The sequence below is a fragment of the Phyllostomus hastatus genome, unplaced genomic scaffold (genome assembly GCF_019186645.2).
Source record: "Phyllostomus hastatus isolate PE091 unplaced genomic scaffold, TTU_PhHast_1.1 phas_scaffold_317, whole genome shotgun sequence".
Classification (NCBI taxonomy): domain Eukaryota; kingdom Metazoa; phylum Chordata; class Mammalia; order Chiroptera; family Phyllostomidae; genus Phyllostomus; species Phyllostomus hastatus.
The window spans coordinates 21,461,536-21,485,616 of record NW_025334023.1 but is presented as its reverse complement, the minus strand read 5'-3'; the positions used below and the strand labels follow the sequence as shown (position 1 = coordinate 21,485,616).

Below are 24,081 nucleotides of genomic sequence, written 5' to 3'. Positions count from 1 at the left end.
TCACACTGACAACTTGAGAGGGATCTGTTCTGGAACTGGAACATAGCAGTTATTCAAGAAGTTACTTGGCATTTTCAGATTTACGCATGTGATACAGTACAGCAGAAATCAACTTTTAATGGATGCTGTCCTTTCCAACTGTGTATCTGAAGAGCTAGTGCTAGCAACAATCAAAGTCAGTGACTTCAGGAGGTTATGATCAAAAATAACAAACAGATCTGCTTGCTTTGCTTTGAAAGTATTTCTGCATGGCTCATCCTGCTGGTTTCTATGGTATACCTGAATCAGATGTGAAGGAAGAGTTTGTGCAGCCCAACCACATTAACCTTCAAAGAGTTAAAAGAACAGAGTGAAAGAGAAACTGAACTGTGTTGTTTTAGACATTGACTTAATGAAAAAGAATGAGCAAAAGTCATGTGAATTGGGTAAGGAAGAATGAACCATCAGAGTTTTTCTTAGGGCATGTCAGGGCCCTCTCAGTAACAACAGGCAAAAATTTTCCAAATGCAAATGACTGCTTTAAAAACATTTTCTCAGAAATATGTATAGTTGGTATATCACCAACAAAGCAAGCTATGTGTCTCAACTTTTTTTCATCTCACCTTGCATGGCAAGGGAAAATAAAGTAGATGCTTGTGTTGAGTTGATCTCCAGGAATCAAACTCCAAGACAAAGTTAGAAGTATAAAATGTATTTAGAATTTTGCCCATGAAAGATAATGGGGAGTGGGAGCAGGAGAAGGGCAGAAAAAGCTTCCAGACTATGATGCTCACGTTCCCTGTGAAAGAGGGAAAGATAACAAGATTGTTGGAGGAAGACAGACAGCCCAATGGGGAGCTCCAGTTCAAAGACTGCCCCAAGGGGTCCTGTGATGACTAGAAATATCCAGGGCCTGAAGAGCATGGCCACTGCAGGAAAGCTGAGGGGGATCCTAAAGGTGCTGCAGCTGGAGGCTCTCAGCTGACCACACCTGGAGCAGGCTCTCTTCTGAAAGAAGGTGTGAATGGCACATCTCTAACAGTGCCACAATAAACAGTTACACAGATGGATCTCCACATGATTAAACTGATATTGGAATCAACATTTTGTTGATCTACAACCAGGGAAACCACATGCTTGGTATTGCCTTAAAGAGATTGTTTTAATTTAGGATTATAGTATGTGCTATTGGAAAGTATAAGGTGATCCAAGCTTTGTTTAAGAGGTATAAAATGTATTTTCTCAGATGATTAAAACAAATTTTAATTTTGTTCATTTTTAGAGAAACTACAAAGAAAATAATATTATTTGAGAGGTACCACAGTTTCTATCATTTAAAAAAAGGCACTCAGTTCTCCTACAATTTTTCTCATATTTGTCTAATAATTTTTGGTGTCATGCATTCATCACAATTTCAGCACAAGTAGTTTCTTATTAGAAAATTATAAAATCCAACTTACACTGACCTATTTTTGCTAAATTTTATTGAGTTATTTATACCCAAATAACAAAAAGAGCCACTTCTCTATCACAAGTACTTATATTTGTACAGTGTTTATAATTTACAAAGCACCAATTTAGTCCCCCCAACTGTCCTGTGTGATGGGTTGTATAACTTTCTCATCCCTATTTTATAGATGAGGAAATTGAAGTTCAAATAAGTTAAACAAATTGCTCAAAGGGAAGAGATGAGATGAGATCCCAGTCTTCTGAGAACTTAGTTCAATGTTCTTACCATCAATATATCAATGTTTATGAGAATTCTTATTGCATTGAAGGAGGTAAGACAGCTTAAAAACAAAACAAAAAAGCATCCCTCCTCTGAATTTGAGTCCCATGAAGTGACTTTATAGTATAGTTCTGGCTAATGAGATACAACAATGGCAATAGCTGAAGGGCAGTTCTCAGAGTGATGACAGATTCAGATGACATGTCCCACTTTTTTTTTTGCCCTTATTCTTCTTCATGTCTATAAATAGTAGGTATGATGGCTGGAGATGAAGTTGTCTGTCATTGTACATCTACTATCACAAAAAAATTCCAAGGAAATCACAGAGACCCACCCCAGGCCACAGTTCTGGAGTGCCTAACTCTAGGCAGGTAAATGGAAAGGGGAAAAACAACTGTCTTGTAAAACCCCACAATTTGTTTTTTTTATGTGCAACTGAATGCAAGTCCTACCTGATACATTGGCCTTCTCATAGTTAACTAATATATAATTTCCCTTTATCAAAAAGCATTCCCTGTGCCTCTACATGCATGCTACAAGAAGGAAGCAAATGTCCTCATCATTAGGGATCCTGCCACTCCAAATTAGGCAGTGATACATTTCCAAGGAACACTGCTCATTATGAACTATGCCAACTACAACAGCCATTGAATTCTCATGGTGCCCTGGCAGCTTCTTGATTACTGACAAATGAGGAGGCTCTGCTAGATGTGCATACTCTCCACTTGAGCTGCCAATAGTTGAGTCATATCTCCATCAATCTCTGACAAGTTCCCCTAGTATTTTAATTTTTCCTTTTAACATATTATTTCTATATTCTATCACTCATAATTTTTCAAAAATATGTATTTAATGTCTTAAATATACACATAATTCCTTTTGCTGATTATTTGAATATACATTTATTTCCACCTCTCAGTAATATATTCTTTGAGTGTTGTTATAATCTTTGATGTGTCTGATTTCTGTATCTTGAAATTGTTTCTGAACATTCATTCTTTTCTCTGATAAGACAAGCCTGATCACGCATGTGATGTCATATTTTCAAAGGTGATCTTACCTGTTTTCTGTCAAGTGATAATTTTGAAAGGTCTTCCTGACTTCCCAAAATTCCAAATTTCTTTTCTTCATTTCTCTTTCCAAGATAAATAGTAAAATTAGTAAAATTGCAGATTGTACAGTTGCAATTACAAAACCAATTTTACTTTTTCTTTATTCCATATTTTAAAAGCCATCAGGTCTAACTCTCCAGCAAATCTCAGTAAGAGAAAGTACTCTTACTGGGGTCTTACCTTTGGAAGGTGCTTAGACATTTCCTTTGGACATTTAATTCTCTCAGACTGGAGTTCCAATCACAACTTAGTTTTATTAAGTAAACTATACACTTAATTTTATTAAGTAAAGTAAGGGAAATCTTTGCTACTCAGCCCACTGAGTTCTCTATTATATATCTAGAATAATGCTGTAAATGGCATATTTTTCTCAAAATTTCAACACAAAATACTCATAATAATAATGATATTTAAAGAGGGCTTTGGAATTCACAAAGCACTTTTCATATTTATTTGGTTTTATCTTCAAGATGTAAATCTAATTTTTATTCCCTTAATGCAGCTGACAAAACTAGAGCTCAGAGAGTTTATCACTCACTTGAGAACCCCAAGTAGTAAGGGACAAATGGAGCAGAAATTAGAATGCCAGGGTATTTTACTCTTTATTCAATGATAGAATCTTATAATTAATTACAAGGAACTTTTACAATCATTTCGCTTAATTGCCCACCCAGTGTAGGAAGATCTATATATATATTTCAATGTTCAATGTTGGTCATCCAGCATATTGATTATTTTCAATAATGGGGAGCTTATTACTTCATAAGACAGCTCATCACCCTGCTGGCAGACTTTGTTACAAGTTGGTTTTTATGTAGAACTAAAATTGAACTATTTGCAACATTCACCCACTGCCTCTCTTCCTGTCTCTGAAGGAATAAGAACAATTGTACTTCTTAATCAAGAGTGGGAATGATAAAGATATTCATGTTCCCCTTCAATCCTCCTTCTTCAGGTGAAACAGCCACTCCAATTCCCCATCATATGACAGACATCCTATCTGTACCTGTTCCCATCAGAGTACTTCTCTGGATGCATCTACTCCTCCTTGGTGTGCAGTTCAGCATCCAGCAGGGTTTTTTTTACATAGAAGCACCCCACATACACAGTTATATACAGCATTTCATGTGTGCTCTAAATATCTCTGAACATACTGTGATCATCGTATGGTCTTCATCTAAGCAAAATGCCTCTTTTATGGTTTTTTGAGATTGCACTGCCTCATCAGATTATTGTTTCCAATTAGTACCTAGATACTTTTTTGTTGAACTACATACTGCCAGACCTAAATTCCCATAATGCAGGTAAGCAGTTGATTTCTGAATTTTTCAATATAGAAAGTTACCTAAGAGTCAAATTCCCCCGTCATAACCAGCTACTGATGCTTTGCCAAGGTGTATAAATTGAAGGTGAGGTGAAAGACATGTAGCCACAACAGCAAAAAATAAGTCCCAGAATAGCTCTCCTTTTCAGTATCTGCTCCAAGTAGTGTATTATACTAGCTGCACTTCATAATTTTTTCTTATATTCTTGTAAGTAGGACATGTCCAATGTGCTCCTGTTAAACAGACATAAGCCAAAGGCCCGTGCTGAGCTGACTACATAAGGAATAAACGGACATGTCATAATGAGCTGCTTCTTTTTAAAGGGGGGTAGTACAGTAGTTATAACAGCCACATCATTTAAAAATATAATTAAAAAGTATCAAGTCAAATTACCTTGTTCATCTCTGCATCCTCCTGGAAATCTTTTTTATGACCCTGGAACAGCTCAGAAGTCCATTTTTTAAGCTTCAGTATGAGATAGAACAGGGACTTTGGACTCGGCACCAGGTTGAAGGGAACAGGAAGAGTTCTTCCCTCCTCGAAGTATGAAAACCAAAGTTTGGCCCTTGCAAATTTCCATTCCACATCAGCATCACCCTATACAAATATGCATGACAGTTCAACAAGTAAATGCATAAACGAAATTACTGGAATCTACCAACACTGTGTGCCTGAATGAAAGTAATGATGCAAACACTCTCAAATGCCTAAGACTGCTCCAAGATTTTTCAGAATGTTGGTTCTACTCATACACTCTTTCCTAAATCTGTCTAAAATTTTATCAGGCTTACAGAACTACAGATCTCAAAACTTCCCTGTGTTGATAAACACACTGAAAGATACAGACGTATTTTCCTGCATTCTGAAAACAAATTATATGCAAATTATTCATTCCTTTATTCTGCAACAAATCACTTATTTGATTAATTTAGAACAAAGGCCAAGGTTTCTGGAATAAACATTTATAATCACTCTAAATTTGAGAAAAGGTCAATGTTGAAAATCACTCAAAAATATTTGGAAAACAGCCATATTCATAACAAATATTTTTGGATAAAATGAATTAAAACTGATATAATATTTCTAATTTTTTTACCAATAAAAAATTAGTATTTCTCCTCCTCATGCCTTACTCTCCCACCACACCCATCAACATTACATTTGGAAGCAAGAGTTAAAATTCTCTAAGCTACTGTCAAACAATTATATAAAACTGGGAAGGGACAAAGGAGGGAAAGCAGTCTGCATTTTCATCCCCACTACTGAGCTGATCCCTAGAAAAGTTAAAACATGTAGGCACAGAGTACACAAAAGTATAGAGATTATACCTCAATTTCCTGGAATGAACTGTTGATCATTGCAATTAACATGTTTAGCAAAACAATGACCATTGTAACATTATAGACTCCATAAAGAACATAACCAATGTTTTCAATAAATTTATGATTACAGTTGATGACCACTGATTTCACTTCAGAAAGTCCAAATATAGCCCAGAACAGTGTCTTAAAACTCTCCTCAACTCTGGGGGAAAAAGAAAGAGAGAAAAGAAATAATGAAGTGCCTAAATAAATGATGGTGGTACCATAGTAAAAGTGAGTTAATTTAATATTTTTGCAAATTACTAGGTATTCATGAGAAAATTCTCTAAAAAACCCTGCACCTCAGGGTTTTTTTCCCTACAAAATAGGTACTTTTAATTCCAGGGTTGTTGCAAGAATGAGCTAATATTGTGCATACAAAGCACATTGCTCAATATCTGGCACATAATAAGCACTCAATAAATATTATTAACATAGCTTCATAACTATAGTGTTAACCTTTAAATAATCCATAGCTTTGGCAATAGAAATGTTAAATGTATTACTTAATTAAAATAATATAATTTGTTAGGGTCCCTTTAGGTGTCCTGCTTATCTATATGTACTTCCACTTACAGGCAATAGGTAATAATAGTATGTGTCTTAACCAAAATATGACAATATAAACATGTACTGTTATATATATATATATAAACTGTTCCTAAAATCACTGACGCATCTTGGTAGCTATTTCAATGCTTTATGCATAATCATGGACCAAAGCTAAGCCTCTCTGCTTAACCCAGGTGCTTTCATCTCTCTAATAAACTGCACTTGACAAGAAAATACGGGTAGCAGTAAGTTATGCTTCAACAACGCTTCTGATTATGATACTGAAGACCTAATATTTGAGTAATCAATTACAAATATACTTTATCAAAAAACGTGTGTCTCCAATAAACATAAGTTGAAACTTCTGTCACTGTTGATAACTCATACCTTCTCAATAAGATCTGACAAACTGAATTAGGGAAGCAGCTCTTCCCACAGCGCCCAGGCAGCTTAGAAGCAGAAGGTGCAGCAGTTCATGCCACAGATACTGAAGTCCATGGACAAGGGGCTATGTCCCAGCTTTTCCAAATGCTCACAGCATGATATTTAACTGTTCTAAACTTCAGTTTCCTCTTTTTGTGAAATGGAGGTAATAAAATAATTCATGTGAGTGATTTATTACAGTATCTGGCTCTAAAAATGTTAGCTATTATTACTTTATATTAGGAAGGTGCCTATATTTTTGAGTTCTTGCAACTCATTAAAAAATCCTGTCATTTTGCTAAAAAAGAGCTGCAGACAAATCTTTTTCTAAACATTATTTATCCTACAAACATTGTTAAGCCAACATTTATTTGATCTGCAATCTTCACCATCAAAATTTCTGAGAGCACCTATACCATGAAGGTCTTACTTTGTTTTACACAACAATATTAAATCTGTCATCATTTAAGCTCATATTTATTTAATCTGCAATCACCATCATCAAAACATCAGAGATCACATACGTTGTGAAGGCTTCATTTTGTTTTGCACCAATGTAGTAAGAGTAGAGGTTGAACATTCCAATCATGAAGGCCACAAACACCATGATGAATATGACCATGAACTTAAAGATGTCTTTTACTGTTCTTCCAAGTGATATCTGCAGAGGTCCAAAGCTTTCATTTGCTGGTAAGATATAAGCTATTCTGGAGAAACTTAAAACTACAGCAATTGCATAAAGACCTTCAGATATAATTTGAGGATCAGTGGGGTCCCAATTTATCCTGGCTAGGAAAAAGCAAAGACAAGAGTTATGATGAGTTTCTTTAAGTTGATGATTTAGGCAATGTCTTCTGGTTAAGAATGTAAATTATATTAGCAATCTAGTTCCCAATAGAACTCCCTGATCTTAAAGGGTTCTTTAAGTGTATGTGTATTTATGTTTGTGAATTTATTGAGAAAATTACCCTTCTGGTTTGCTCAAACTATGGACTCAGTATATATAAAAATTGTAGTAGATAGACTGGAAAAACTGGCTCAAATTGTGTAATTTCTCCTAGCCTTATTTTCCCATCCTTGAAAATGAGATAATATAACTTCTACCTCTCTCATCTGCTGTGAAAATTTAATAAGCCAACATACATTCTGTGGTTAGAAAGTGCTTGACCTTAAATAAATGGTATCATTTATTATTCCATTTTAAACTATAATTACACTATAATATAATTTGGGGCTTGTGAAATACTTGCAGTTATTTAAATTTACTGAAGTAATTTTATGGGTCACTCAAGTCTACTTTTATTATAAAAATGAGCAATTACTCATTTATTAATTTTCTATCAGGTCAGAATTACTATATTATGTCAGATATAATAATTCTATCAGGTCATCAAAAACCCGATTAAAAAATATCATGAAGAAAAATTCAAAAACAATGTGTGTGAAAAAGGAAAAATATTATAAATTTGTCTTTGCTTATTTACTGAAAAGTGGAATTAGGAAAGGATACAAGGAACTAGTGAAAGCAGCTAATCTTTTTTACAGTGCTTTGAATATAAGTACTACATATACACAGATAATTTTGACTTTATAAAATATAGCATATTTAAAAACTTTGATTAAATATTAAAATAAATACTAAAAATTAATAAGAGAAAAATAAATTCATATGTGATACAGCAAATAAACCTGTAGAGATGTCAGTTGAATGTGTTAACTGATTTCTTTTTTTCTTAAAGTGTGCATTTTTTTACTGTTGATCAATCACAGTTGTCCCCATTTTTCCCCCATTACTCTCCCCTGCCCTACCCACCCCCACCTCCCACATTAAACTCACCCCCCTAGCCCATGGTGTTTGTCCACAAGTCCTTTATACATGTTCCTCAACTTGACCCTTCCCCTTCTTTCCCCTGTTATCCACCCCCCACCCCAGTCACTGTCAGTTTGTTCTTTATTTCAAAGTCTCTGGATATATTTTGCTTGCCTATTTGTTCTGTTGATTAGGTTCCACTTATAAGTGAGATCATATGGTATTTGTCATTCACCATTAACTGATTTATTATCAGAGCATTTAAAATAAGCATTCAGAAGGAATCTAGTTTTCCCACCCTAGGTTTCTACAAGAAGGAATTTTTCCCTAGGCAAAGAGCTGAATCTATTTCCATCCTTTAGTCACTCTCCTCCTGGGAAGGTGGAACGACTTATCAGACTGCTAAATTGCTACAGATAACTGAACATACCTGGTTCAGCTCTGCCCTCTTGTGAATTCTCCTCTACCCCTCCATGGAGGAGTCTCACATGGTCAGGCATGTGCTGCCATATCCCTCTTAGGGGATAACTGTCCTGTCCTCTGCTGTGTGGAAATTGGAGGATTTATCCGCCTACTTCTGGGGTTCAGTACTGTTGAGCACATTGAGTAATGACTCAGAACTATGTCATCTACCCTGAACTTAACAGGATAGACTAGAGATGATGATCTGGTCTCCATACTAACTTTTGCTTTATTTCTGAACTAGTTCAAAGCCTGAGTGGGAAATAGTGGTGTTATTTACTGGGGGCCCATTCAGAGATTCCAACAATTCCCTTGCTTTCAAATAATTTATATGTCTTAAATGGAAATGGTACTCAAATGTGTACTTTTAATAGACAACAGGAAAAAAATAAATCCAAGACATAAAACAGGCATTCTCGATGGAGTTTGGTAATCAGCCAATTGATCCAAGAGATAAGTGAGATAACTCTTGTGATTAAGAGAGGTTTCTAGCCAGAAGAAAAATAAAAGGAAGAAGCAAAACATGTGCTTGTTCAGATACAGATACTCCGAAGAAGCTGGAAACCTGCCAATAATTCAGTGAGAATCGATAGTAGAACCAAATTACTATTGACATGTATTTTTATAAGAAAATTCTATATTTTTATTACCTTGTATTCACTGTGTACTGTAAACTCACCCAAATTGTAGTATTTCACATTGTCTCCCAGTGTGACTTTTGTTAAGTCCTTCAAAGTATCATTTGCATCAATGATGCTCTGAGCTTTGGAAGCATGCCAAAATGCCATGAATCTGGCAATGAATGATGCTGCAAAGATCGCTAACATACCAAAATCAAGCATATTCCACAATTCAAACAAATATTCCTTGGGGCCTTGAGTCCAAATTTCTTTACATTCAGCCCATATCATGCCTGCATTGGAAAGGGGTTAAAATATCAATTCAATTTCATTCCAGCCTTAGCCATTCAATAAAACAAAATAAATGTGAAAGATCTCATCCTGATATTCAAAGCCCCTCAACATTTGGTCCCATATCAACCATCCTCCATAATTCCCATGTCCCCCCAAATCCCATCATCCAGCAATATCAGTGCATTATCTGAAAGCAATTTGACAAAGTTCATCAAGATGGTTAAAAAACATTCTTTAATCCATTAATTCTACACATAAAAATATATTAAGAAGATGTTCACTGTAGTATTCTTTATAACCCAAACATGCACATACACACACACTCAAAACACAAGTAATTATGGGACTTCCAGAAACTGAGTGGGATGCAGACATTTGGTATGATATTTTAATTGCCACGGAGTAGTGGCCACAAGAATGTAACTCCTAGACCTCCAACTACAGAATTGTAATCACCCATGGGCCTCAGCTCCTGCATTTGGAAAACAATGTTCACTTTGTCCTGCAACCATGCTTCCCATAGGCAGCTCCCAGCCAATGTCTGAGGAAACCCCTTTTTGGGAGACATAGTAGTCTTTGAATGGCTGATTCTGAATCAAGGATTTCCTGACAGCCTTACCAAACTTTCCTTGAACTGCACGGAGATCAAGGATGCTTCTTTCAACTTTTCTTCCCTCTCTCCTTCCCTCATGGTCAGACTTGCAGCCCAGCAATAGCCCTGGCACGCTTCCTTAGCTCCCTTCCCATTTTTCTCTCACATGGAATTTCCTTTGATAGAGTTTCAACTTCCTTTAATAAAACTGTCATATATTTAATCCGGTCTTTGCACATGCATCTTGGAAGACCTAGGCTACCATGGTGGCAGATGTTTGTCATCAGCATTTAAACATGTTCAGTAAAAAAGTGAAATATGCCGTGTGTTGTCTGACTTTACATTTAAAACAAGCACAGGAAAAGACCAGAATGAATCCGGGATCTATTAATAGTTGTCTCCTTCTGGTAGAATTATTAATAATATTGCACATTCTTCCTAAAACTTAGTGTAGCACTCAGGAACATAGGTTTTGGGATCAGACTGACATGAATTTGAGAACTTGTGTCTCCACTTGTTAGCCGTATAATCTTTTGCCAGTTGCTTAAATCTTCTAAAACTCAATTTGTTAAATGGGTATGATAGTAGTTTGCACCTATTTCATAGAGTTGTCATGAAACAAAAAAAATCATATTTTTAAATCGTATAGCACAGTATCTGGCAATTGGGAAAAATAACGACAAACATTTATTGAGCACTTACTATTTTTAAATTTCTATGATTGGCACATATATTCTTCCTTAATTTGAAGAATGTTACTTTATTATAAAGAGTGATTTTGCCCCTACTACCTTTAAGATACCCTATTCTCTGACATCCTGATTCCTCCAAGAGCCATGTGGAGGAATATAATCTTCGGATCCCAGCAATTGATCAAAATTTACCTCCATCAAGAAGTCCTTCATAGTCTCTTAGTTGAAATAATCTTCTCCCTTTCCTCACAGCAATACCTGCCCCAAATTCTCACATTTCTCATGAACCTCTAACAGAGAACCTGAATGTGAACGGTCTCTGCCAGCTAATTTACTATGTGCTTTTCTCAAAACTAGCATTCAGTGAAGCATAGAGTACATGGTTTTATAAGAAGACAACTTTATCACTCTTATTTGGAATTTTCCCACGTTAAGAGGAGGCTAGGATTAAATTCATACATATTTTAGTGGATCAAATTAAAAACAGGAAATGCCGAATTTGCACATTCAAACACACACCTCCTCCCCCATCCCCCAAAACTATGAGCAGGGATGAAAATACCTAAGGCAGCTTTTGTTTTGTGGCTCCTAGGTTCCTGCCTCCCTCCTCAATAGGAGACAAGGATAGTTTAGAGAACAGAAGCATAGGGGTTAATGGGACATTTGAATTCATCTAGTTGTTTTCAAAGTTTCCCCTCCTTAGTCCTCTCTTTTCTCCATCTTCTCTTTCTCTTTCTCTCATAAAATTATTTGTAAAAATATCTTACCAAAGCTTAAAAAATAAAACAAATACAGTGAACTATTCTGCCTGAAGAAACAGTCCCTGTTTTATTTTCCCTGAGAGCCCTCAGGAGCTGCCAAGTGTAATTCGACAACCCCTCCGTATAGTCCAACTTCTCTTGCAAGCAAGGGGCTTCTCCACAGGGACCAAGCCTCTGATTGAACACACCTGGAGATGAAGTGCTCACTGCATCTGAAGGCTGCTCACCCCAGTCCTGGATTTGCAGGACGTATCCTCCCCGAGTGGACCTGTTGGTCCTAATTCTGTTCTCTAGGGCAGTAGAGAACAAGTCTGCTCCCCCTGCTTTAATTTTTTTAATAAAATAAAACAAAAATACCAGTGTGCTCATTAAATCTATTCTTCTCCAGCAGAGACAGGTTTACCCCGAAGCTAGTGAAATTTAAGTTTCAACATGCCTTATGTGCCCAGGCTCCTTCTGAAGCTGAGTATTGTCTTCTTTTCCTCTAAGTGGGGCCCTCCAAACAAATGATCTTCAGGCCCCACAACCTCTGGATTCCACTCCTCCCCCATCATCCCGAGTAAGCCTCCTCACTCCCCCCAGGTGCAGACCTGTGGAGGGTCACTCACTCTTATGGATGCTTTCCCTGGGATGCTCCCCTGCATGTGTGGCCCGGTCAGAGCATGGACCAGTGGGCTAATGACAGCCCTTGATTGCAGTCCTGTCCTTTGAAGAGTCAAAACAACATTGCACTTGCTTCCTCGGCAGCTCACACTGAACACTAAGTAAAAAGTGCTCCTTTGGACCCTTTCATGTGAAGTAGCACCAAGCATGTCCCTTCCATGTCCCTGCCTCACCTCCTCTCGCTGGTCTGAGCTCGCCATTTAGCTTTGTCAAGATCTCCTGGAATTTCAAGTCTGCTGTCAGCCTTTTTACTTTTATCAATGAAAAATTAGATAAATTTGCTTTCTGTGACCAATCATGAGAATCTTTTTCCCTCAAGACACTGGCATCTGACCTAAGTAGATCACTTATTAATATTTCCAGAAGGTACAACAGCTTTCTTTTAAGAATAACTTTAAAAAGAAAAATACCAGTGTCAGAAACTGAACCAGACATCTAATATATGCGATAAAATATCAGTCATCTATTCTGAGTTGTTAATTGTTTTCCCTTTAAGTAAACACTGTAAGGAAATCTCTCCAATCAAATCCAAAGGTAAGCAACCAATAATTTGAAGAATAATGTGTTTATTCATAAAATTGCAAGTTATTCCAGTATTCTTAGTTTAGGTTTCTATGTGAAAAAGGAAAAACACCTAATGTTTATAATAAAATATTAGTATAGGGAGAATGAATTATCTGTGATAAAGAATAAAATGGACATTCATTATATGTAATCTTATATAAAATATAATTTTTCAATGTTTCACACTAAAGAAGGAACTATCATTCCTATATAAAAGTAAAATATGAATTCTTAGTAAAGAGTTTAATAATAATTATCTGAAATTTATTGAAATTTTCTTGTGTGCTTTACATATCATGTATTTTACATATACTAGTACATAAAAAGATAAACTATAACACATAAGTTTTTAGTCTAATAGGATCAAGGCAATGTCTAAATGATTGTTTATTCTTTTTAATTTATTTTTTATTTTTTAAGATTTTATTTATTAATTTTAGAGAGAGAATAGGGGGAGATAGAGAGAGAGAGAAACATCAATGCGCAATTGCTAGGGGCCGTGGCCTGCAACCCAGGCATGTACCCTGACTGGGAACCAAACCTGCAACACTTTGGTTCGCAGCCCACTCTCAATCCACTGAGCTATGCCAGCCAGGCCTTGTTTATTCTTATTTTAAATCAAGTATTAGAGATGAAGGGTAATTTCTGTTACAGTTTAATGGTGGGAGGTAAATATTAATTAAATTAGAAAATAAATAGTGTAAATTCCCAGCCCCTCTTTATCTAAGATACAATTTACAGTGTAAGCCACTATCCATTTGTCTCTTTGAAACATAGTCAAGGAATAAGATGATTCAGAAGTTTTGAATAACAATGCTGTTGAATCACCTCAGGTGCATTTAAAATGATCACATGGTAATCTTCATAGTGCTTCATAATTTTTTAACTGATCATACTATTGGGCTCCATTGTGAGGAAGCCAAGAGACATACCATGCCCTATCAGTAGACCCCCAATTTTTTGGCACCAGGGACCGGTTTTGTGGAAGACAACTTTTCCACAGGCCAGGGTGAGAGGCGAATGGTTTGGGGGTGATTCAAGTACATTACATTCAAGCTCATCTCCTGTCACATGGCCCGGTTCCTAGCAGGCCCAACTGGCACCGGTCTGAGGCGCGGAGGTTGGGGAGCCCTGTGTAAGTGATGCAAAACTGACTATAGATGTTTCTCCAGACCACTGGGGGAGAACCCAGCTCATGGTTTAATTAGCTGAAGGTTTTGAATGAAGATTCTTTGAGCCCTCTTCTCTTTACACCCTGTATATTTCCACCATAGGCCATACCATGCACAATCAGGGCCTTAAGTACCATCTAGGAAGTCAAGTTCCTGAAACTTTATCCACAACCCAGGCTTCTCCCAGGGGCAGTATTTTTTATTATTTAGTAGCCATCTTCACATGGAAATTTCATGGGCACTTCAATGTCAATCACAACCTGAACTAAATAGCGTTTTTTACTCCCAGACCCAAGCATGATCTTCCCTCTACATTCCCCCTCAGAGAATTATAGTCACTGACTAGTAATCCAAGGCAGAATCCACAGTTCTCCCTTTCCACTGAGTTTTCTGGAGCGTATCTTTTAAGGAGCTCTCAAGTCCTGTTCCCCATCCACTCAATTCCAGCCCTCATTCTCCTCACAAGAATCCAATTATCTCTTGCCTCCTCTAAGCCACCCTCTACCTCACAACCACTGTGACCTTTCTAAAATGTGAGTGACCTGGTCACATCACAATGCCGGAAATCATCCTCTGGCCATTGCACCACTCTTCTCTCCCACCCTCCACGGCCACAAAAGCGCCTGTGCCTCAGCTGGGCCTACCTCGGAACAGTTCAACTGTGCCAGGTGTGGCCCTAGACCCACATCTTCACGTCTAACATTTCCGTGCCTGCAGTGTCTTTAGTCTCCCCCAGACACTAGACTTGGTTAACATTTCCTTATCTTCAAAGTCTCAGATAGAAGTACTGTCTAAGGAGGCCTTTCATACCCCTTCTACATTCCACCTCACTCAGCTTGAGATGTTCAACCTGTGTACATTCACGGCTTCCAAACTGTTCCTCGGTTATAGTATTCATCATGTTTTATTACTGACTTACTTCTTGACCAGCCCTCTGATTTAACTTCCTTGAGTGCAAGGACTGTGTTTCATTTACCTCAGTATCTCCACTACTTAAAAAAAGATACTTAATAGCTATTGAATTTATTCATTCATAAATATCACGTTGAATTTCTTCCATTTGTATTCTATGTAATGACAAGTCATAAGTATGACTGATTAAATAGTGTGGTAGTTAACACCTCATTCCCTCTGTTTCACTTACCACCTGGGAGCACTAAAGCAAATTACTTAATCCTCACATAAATGGTGAAAGGTAGATATGATGATCATGTCACAGAGAAGAAAACAGAAACAGAGAGACTGTGTGATTTGATGTATATAAAGTCCCTTGAACAATTTCATATACATAATGTTCCAAAAATGAGTGATTATTAGTTTCAGTTCTTATTAAATTTTAACATAAAATCATATGGTTGTTTTTAAGCTTTAAGTAACAGTGCTCCCAAAATATAAATAGTGTTTTCTTTAACCACTGATGGTATTTGATTAATACCTTCCTGTTTATTTTCTTCCTGGGTTTTTCCTGGGGCATGTGAAAAGACTAGGCACTGATGTTGAACCCAAGACAACTGCTTTAAAAACACAAAGAAAATCATGGTGTGTGGTGCATTGTATCATGCTATACACATTTGTATAACTGATTTGTGAAGAAATCTGTGTCATTCATTCCAACTGCCAAGGCTGCAAAAATACATGACAGAAAATCAGTATTTACCTATTACCCAGGATATAATGAGCATCTCCATCCATGAGAAGCAGGACGTTTTCATCCTGAACAGCTGTTTTGCATTATCTGTGCTGGTTTCATTAGGAAGGAGTTTGGTGCCTTCAAATCTGTCAGCTGCATTCATGACTAACAGTCCCAGAAAAATGGTGAAAGAGGCCGCATGTGCTACAAACTTCATGAATGGTCCACGCATTATCTTCCCCATCTGCCGCAACACACACCAAAAGAAGATTTTAGCTTTGTTTTGTATGCTTTGCAAAACCCACAAGCGTATACATAAGAATAAGCACATGAGTACTCCAATATTCTCCTAAGGTAATGGTGTATAATTACATGACTAGTAATAAAATAATTCTGTATGCTGTTATAAAATTTTTGTCACATTCCTCATTGACATATATTGATGTTCTAGATTGATAAATTAACTTTTCTATTAAATGATATTTAAATTCTTATAACATTACATAGCACTGGCAAAATAACATTTTATTAATATAATAATGACAAAAGGCAGAGCATAGTATCATCATTATTCATAAAGAGCAAATTAATTTAGTGGGCATGAAGTATTGAGGAAGCAGCAATAGAAGTATTAAACTGAGTCTGCTTTGCAATGCATAGATCCTTGGCTGGACGTCCATCTTTCCACATAGTTTTAAGCCAATGTCTCCATCTATATATATATATATATATTTTTAACCAATCCAAAATTGCTTTGTGAAAATTTGCTATAAAAACCACATCTAAAAACCATACTTCCATAAGAATACTTGTTATTTGACTCAAAGAGCGTTTCTTGTTTTGTTTTGTTTTTTTTAGACCCTGTTTAAATAGAACTCTCAAAAAAATCAAACGAAGGCAGGGTGAAAACAAATGGGAAACAAAGTAGGCTTCATTTTCCTTTGCACATTGTCCCTAGCTGTGCTTTCTTTAAAACACAGACTGTTAACAAATGAACATTAATATTACTACATTTTTAATGTCTTTTTCTATGGTGTACAGCATGTATGATTTTAATTCTACAATGTTTTAGATATGATTTTTTTAATCAAGTATTATAACAAATTAAAAATGTAGCACAAAATTTAATAAGTTCCTCATGGAAAAACTATTATAAAACTTTTTTCATTTTTAAATTATTTATTTTTTAATTACAGTTGACATACAATATTATATTAGCTGGAGCTCAGAGGGAGTGAGTTTGAGTATGTCTGTGCACGAGCCCTTTAAGAAGAAAGCCTCAGATTCCAGAAGCCCTCTGTCTCACTCAGCAACAATCCTTGCTAGTTTATGTAGTCAGAGGTTTTTCTTTCTGGGATGCGGGGCTGGTGTGAGGCTGGGACCCCTTGTTGCTCAGCCAAGATATCCCTCCCAATTTTTAGCCACCACATGTGGGTGTAAGACCAGCTCATTCCATGTCTCCATTCCTCCTAATGATCTCAATGTGGCTTCTTTAATTCCCTAGTTGTAGGAATTCCAGTAAGCCAGACTTCCGGGCAGTACTGAATGATGTTATTCTGTAATTTAGTTATAATTTTGATGTGGTTGTGGAAGGAGGCGAGTATGGTCTTTACCTATGCTGCCATCTCACCCAGCTTTTATAAGTCTTAAACCAATTTTTCAAAGTTCTCAATTTATTTGACTGCTGTGGAAAATTGTGATTGGAGCAATGACTGTTAGTAGTGAAATCTATGGAAAATTTATTTTCTTCCTTGTTCCAGAAAGAATCAGAGGCAGCCTTCAAAATATTGTACAAAGTTACCCAAAACACAAGAGAGCACAAATCAAATAGGAGAAGGGGAAGGCAAAAGAGAAGCAGAAAAGAAAAGGTTGGGGACATAGAACAGGGCTGAGAATAAAGCTATCGACATTAGAGTGCACCACAAGCCTGAGAACGAAACTTGAGTTTTGCTATCCTGGACACATCCAGAGTGGATGTCCACTTATTCAGGGCATGGTCTCTGATCTGTGCCTCACTCCCGACCCGGCTGGCCAGCCTTCTTCATTGAGTTACCGGCCTTTATGTAACATTACTCCTTTATTTTATTGATAAGAAAAAAAGGAGAATCAAACCAGGTGTTTTTGCTGCCAATTAAACATTCTAGTTCAAAAGAAATGCAAACAAATAAAAAAGAAAAAGTTTACCTTGGCTGGTGTGGCTAAGTTGGTTGGAGTGTTGTCCCAAAGACCAACCTCATCATGGCACATGATGCAGATTCAATTGCCAGCCAGGCATGTCAGAGAGGCAACCAGCTGATGTTTCTCCCTCCCATCAATGTTTCTCTCTCTCCCTCCCTCCCTCTCCCCATCCCCCTAATCTTCTATGGCTCTCTTCTTCTACCTTTGTGATGTTCCTAAATAAACTTTCTCTTATGTGTGAATCTTCACTCTGATTCTTCTCTCAGCCAGAACTCAAGACCTGAGGTTGCTGAACTGAGGTTAACACCTGACAAAATCACTGACAGTAGTGCTTTTTCTTTAAACAAAGGCAGATTTTGGCATCGTTTCATGGACTTTAGGAATTTAAATTCTTTTCCATTTTAGTAAAATTTGTCAATTATATCTTCTGAGATGAAACAAATATCTGAAAAATAACTGTAAAGGAGGGAATTTGTCAATTGAACAAAGTGAACAATTAATGTACCTGGCAAACTATTGAGTGGAAGCATTGAAAGAAATATTTGCCTTTAAATATTGTATATCATATTCTTTGAAGTATTTATTGATGACCAAGTACCTAACTACAAAATACCAAAATAGAAAAATGCTGACACTAACTTAAACTAAAATAATTTGAAATTGCAGCATGACCTATTTTATTGTAATGAGCATAAAGTAATTGATATTTGGGATAGACTGGGAAAAGAAAAAAGTTAAGACAAAAAAAAGGGTTTCTGAAAGGAAAAGAAAGCAAATTTGAAGAAAGAAAACCAACTGCAAACAGAAATAAGCTTCTGTCAGTGTGCATAGGCCTCCAGTTTGATCTGACTAAACTTGAATGGATGTATTAGAAATTTTAAAATATTTAAAATAGTACTTTCAGTAAAAGCATCAATGTACCTTAAGCAATCTTCTCCCATAAAAAATCAATTTTGTAGCCTATAAATAATGTTTATATTCATTGCTAAATGGAAAAACTATAAAATGGATTTTACCATCATGCTTCAAAGGCTAAATAACAGTCAGTAAAATAGATTTTACTATGAGAAGAAAATACCTCAATGGTGCCCTTTTAATTTGATTATTTGCCTCAGTGTTCATAAACGAGGATGGAAAACAGATGCCAGAAAGAAACATGGCCAAGGAAGAAGAAATATTGAAGGAAATCAGGTTAATTAGGATTCAATCAAAATTTAGGAAACGTGTAACTCTAAGGACTGCTAAAAATAATCTCCATCAAAACACCAAACACTCTGGAAGACATTATGCTTTTGAACTCACTGGATAAAGGAAAGAACAATTATTCAGTCTAGAAAATATAATGTACTTCATCACAGAATGATATAATTCAGTAACTCCTCCCCTTTTAATTCATCTTCTCTGAAGATTCAGGAAATGTTAGTAGAAGCAGAACAGAGACTATACACATAGATGCCTTTATTCCAATAAGAACAATTTAGAATTTTTTCAAATGGAATCTGTTATTCCTTTGAAAGATGGAAAAAAAATTGTAACTTTCTAGAAGAAAGTTTACACTACAAATTTCTCATTTAGCAAATCTCACTATTTTTATCATTTATATTTTATTTATAAGAGATGAATTTTGGGCCTTATATAGTCTAAGGGGAAAAATGTAGTGATAGGTTCTGTACTCATAATTAAATGCCCAGTTTCCAGCTGTTCCTATCATACTCACTGGAAGTAATTATGAAGTCCACACTATACTTAAAAAAAAAAAGATTTTGCACTAGCTTTCTACCCAAAGCTGATGAGAAAGGTTCCTATAAGGCTAAAACACAAAATATGTGACTGAGTAATAAAATAGTATGTTAGTAATGGTGATATTTGTGTTTGTACCCACACACTTACAAATGTTTGAAAATGTGTCATGCCCATGTTTAAGAACAGCAAGTGTTCAGCTCAGAAATAGATGGTCCAACAGACATTTTGCCATATAACTTTAGAATTATTTCAGTCTGACCCTCAGAATTGTCACTTAAATAGGTCCAGAAATGCGGCTTCAGAAGCATGGAAAATAAGATTGTTGGCAATGCAGGACAGACAAACGTCTGCCTGTCAACAGAATTCAAACATTTGAACATTTTCAAACTTGTTCTGTCACACTAATGAAAGGCTAGGTTCATTTGAACATATTTTCACCAAGCCTGGGCAGATAGATTTTTGGGGGAAAAACAAGCTGTATTTGCTGTCAAGTTGCATTGTATGCCGTTCCTAAAATAAATATTCTCCACTGAAACAACTATTACATTGGTTTTGATATGACTGCACCTTATTTAAATTAAGATTTATCTGGTCATACTAACTACAAAAATTTTCATCTCAAATTTTTCCAGCGGAAAAATAAAGAGAGAAACCATGTTTATCTTTTAGGATGTTATTTGAAATATCTGCTCAATACATGTGGTAACCTCATTTAAGCATATAAAAATGTATGCATAGAGGGAAGACAAAAAGGAAATACACTAACATAGTAACTGAGGCTTCCTTTTACATATTAACAGCGATGGTATTATAGGCAAATTTTCCCTTCTTTCCATTTCCTTCTATATTTCCTAGCTAACATATGTTATTTTTGCAACATTAAAAACAATATTATTTAAGTTGAATGTGACTTTCATAGTTTTCATTTGGGAAATATAATTTTCCATGCATAACTGGCTCTGATGCATGCAACTAGACATACTTCCAGCAGATAACAGAGGCCCAGATTTCACAGACATACCTTGCTGCATGGAGCAAACCAGTAAACGAGAGCCAGGAAGGGCAGTCCTACGGCAACGGCGAGCACCACAAGGAACTTGACTGCCATCGTCTGCTGCCGCAAACCTGAAAGGTTCTCATACCATATGGAGAGAAGCTGCTGTTGACAGTTTGGATGAGCTACAAACTAGCAAGAAAATGACAAAACATTTAACATCTTAATTAACAAAAAGTTCAACATAAGCTATTTTCTTTTATTCTGATATTTTGTTCCTTGCTTTCCCATGAAAAATATTGTCAGAATTAAGGTACAAGCATAACACATCTAGCTGACAGGCTCCAAGCAGGATGGCAGAATGTTCTAAAATGTATTATATAAATTTGATTCCAATTTATTAAGCTTTTCTTTTATAACAAATGGTCTTTCTTTCAAAGCATAGAACACTTTTTGAAATTTAATATTATAAAAATATTCATCAGTGTTTTACACAAGGACTTTTATAATTATGTTTTTTTTTATCTAGAAAGAACAATGTAAAGACCCTGCTAGTCCAGATGTTTAAATACTTTTCACATGGAGGGTTATCACTGGGAGGGGAGGGGAGTGTGGGGGGGAAATACAGAGAATAAGTAGCATAAATGGTAGGTAGAAAATAGACAGGGAAAGGTTAAGAATAGTATAGGAAATAGAGAAGCCAAAGAACATATATATATATGGCCCATGGACATGAACTAAGGTGGGGGGAATGTGGGTGGGAGGGGTGTGCAGGGCAGAGGGGAATAAAGGGGGAAAATGGGACAACTATAATAGTATAATCAGTAAAATATATTTTTAAAAAAGAAGTATACCAGTTCTCCTGTATAGTTTACATTCATTTGGCTGCCATCCCCAGGCAGGGCAAGAGTGATTCCATGATCCAGGGGGAACCCACAGGAGGCTTCAGGTCAGGATTTAAATAAACCATGGAGAGCCATGAGGGATTCAGGCATGTGGCTTGAAAGGGAATAGAAGGAGTCATGCTGCGGGTAATGAAGTAGCAGCTCTACAGTTTGTAGGGTTTTGGCCATGTGGCTTGGAAGGGAGTAGAAGAGCCACGAGAGAGCCATGATGCAGCTGGTAGTGAAGGTAGATTCTGGCAGGCTGCCAGTAGTGAGATAGGAGCCATGCAGGCTGTAGGAGCTGGTCTGTCATGGGCTAGTAGGAAAGCAGGCAAGCTGCTTTCATTGTGCCCACTCTAGCAGACTTCAAAGCCATCAAGGATGCTTCCTTGCAAGATGCTGATCCACTGCCTTGCAGACCTGGACTCTTATCTGGACTCTTGAGGTTTGTGCCTTTCCTGGACTTCACCATGATCCAGCATACCATGACACATGCTTTCCTGGACTATCACATGAAGGCTGAAAACAACATACTCCAGATCCTGAAGGAGAGATCTGCTGCATGAGGATGGCAACTTTGGAACTTTCCAGAGAGACTGGGGAACTATTTGTGCATCTGGTTTAAGATAAGAATATGGGGATCTATTGGGTTTGCTTTTGGCATGTAGCCTTTTGGGGAACAAGGGAAGTGCTGGACCTTGTGAGAAAGAAGGGCTCCAATCTGAAGTGCTCTGAGCACCTGCCCCAAGGCTGGAATATTATAAATAAAAGCCTGTTCCTTCCACACACAAAAAAAAAGTGTACTATTTTTCCTGTACTGACATAAAACACTAAACTTATTTTATACTAAATTCTCATTTATATACATGGGTCTGTTTATGGACTGCTTATCCTATTTCTGTGCTATAAACTCTTTCAATAAAAAGAAGCTTTTTTCTGATTTTTTAAATTCTTATATATTTAACTGATTAAATTAAATTTATTGTGGCAGTGCTGGTTAATGACATTATATGCTTCAGATGTATGATTCTTTAACACATCGTCTGTATGCTGCACTGTGCACTCACCACCCACAGTCTAGACTCCTCCCATCACCATGTACTTGACCCTTTTATCTTCTTCATCTTCCCCTGACCCCTTTCCCTTCTGGCATCCACCATACTGTTATCTATGTCCGTGAATGTGTTTCACATAATTATTTTAAAAAATGATCTCTACATAGGACAGATGACATTATTTAATACACAAAATGCAACAACATAATTTTTTTAAATGATAAAGAATATTGAAAGATTAATAAAGGACAAGTTATATACAGAAACTACAAATGATTCCTAAGGATAGTTAATCTTGACAATAAAACAAGATCCATTGTTTGTTTTCTCAGAATGGTAAAGTTTAAGAATATCCATTGTGAGTGGAAGAAATATGCCCTGTCATATGCCATTATTGGCCTGTGTAAACTGGCGCATCTTTTTTGAAGGAAAAAACTTAGCTTCAAGAAAACATTTTCAAAGATATCATACATAACCTAAGAAAGCAGCCAAGGATTTGAGGAGAGGGGTACTATATAGAGACAGGATAAAAATCTTCCAAAAATAAATATACAGTTGGAGGAGATTCAATTGCACTGAAGAAGAAATTGGAATGTAACAACAAACAAAGATGGGTCTTCAGTAATGATGTTCCCATCATATAACAAATGCCTTGTGATTTGTATGCACAAAAGTCATGGTTATGTCATTAGTTAAGTACAGAAAAGTGACATCACTGCATAAGGAAATCAAGATTTTAAAGACTGGTGTTTGGTGTAGGTCAGACACCTCATAACTAGGCTCTTAGGATTCATCTGCCTAATGCAACTGTTAATTAGAAATACCCAGCTCATTTAGCTATGCCAACCCTTCATCCTTATTTAGCACCAATGCAAACTGAAATAACATGAAATGGGCTTCATGCCTGACCTTACTTTTTTTACTTCATATTTAATGGCAAGTTTTAAACGGCTGAGATTTGGACGACTGTGATCTCCACCACCATGGTGTGTTTCAACATCCCCATTCAGAATGGCCTCAACTTCCTCGGTATTTCTGCACAGATCAAGGAGTCCGACCACAAAATCTTTGCACTGCATTGACAGTTTCTTGTAGTCGTTCTAGGAAACAGAAAGAACCAAAATAATAATAATAATAATAATAATAATAATAATAATAATGAAGCAGCACCTTTTACTATGATACTCAATGGAATTTATCACTACCTTGGTTTGCAGAGAAAACAAAGAGAAAACTATTTTTTTAGGTTTTAATATGTTTTAATTGCTATCCTTCTGAGTGATCTCTGAACTATCTTAGTACCATAAGGATTTTCTTCATATTCTAAAAAAGGAAATTTGTCTACAGCATGATCAAATTCACCTGTTGATTCAGGAGAAATATAAAATAAGCAACTTTTCTCACTACTTTGCATACATCGTATTTCTTATGTTCATAACTTCATCAGCTAGACACTTAATAGGTACTTGGTAGGCCTTTGGCAGAC

General features: G+C 36.4%; 1 protein-coding gene across 2 annotated transcripts in view; it reads right to left on the bottom strand.

Moving 5' to 3' along the window:
- TRPC6 (transient receptor potential cation channel subfamily C member 6) overlaps positions 1-24,081 on the bottom strand; it is a 118,432-nt gene that overhangs the window by 9,530 nt on the left and 84,821 nt on the right. The window contains exons 3-10 of one of the 2 annotated variants that reach the window (XM_045818057.1): positions 23,510-23,695; positions 20,684-20,848; positions 15,769-15,985; positions 9,433-9,666; positions 7,006-7,270; positions 5,474-5,669; positions 4,539-4,742; positions 2,769-2,843 (exon numbers count right to left, since the gene is read on the bottom strand). In XM_045818057.1, coding sequence (XP_045674013.1) covers positions 2,769-2,843; positions 4,539-4,742; positions 5,474-5,669; positions 7,006-7,270; positions 9,433-9,666; positions 15,769-15,985; positions 20,684-20,848; positions 23,510-23,695 — 1,542 coding nt within the window. The remainder of the gene's footprint in view (positions 1-2,768; positions 2,844-4,538; positions 4,743-5,473; positions 5,670-7,005; positions 7,271-9,432; positions 9,667-15,768; positions 15,986-20,683; positions 20,849-23,509; positions 23,696-24,081) is intronic. The other variant, XM_045818058.1, reaches the window with a different exon arrangement.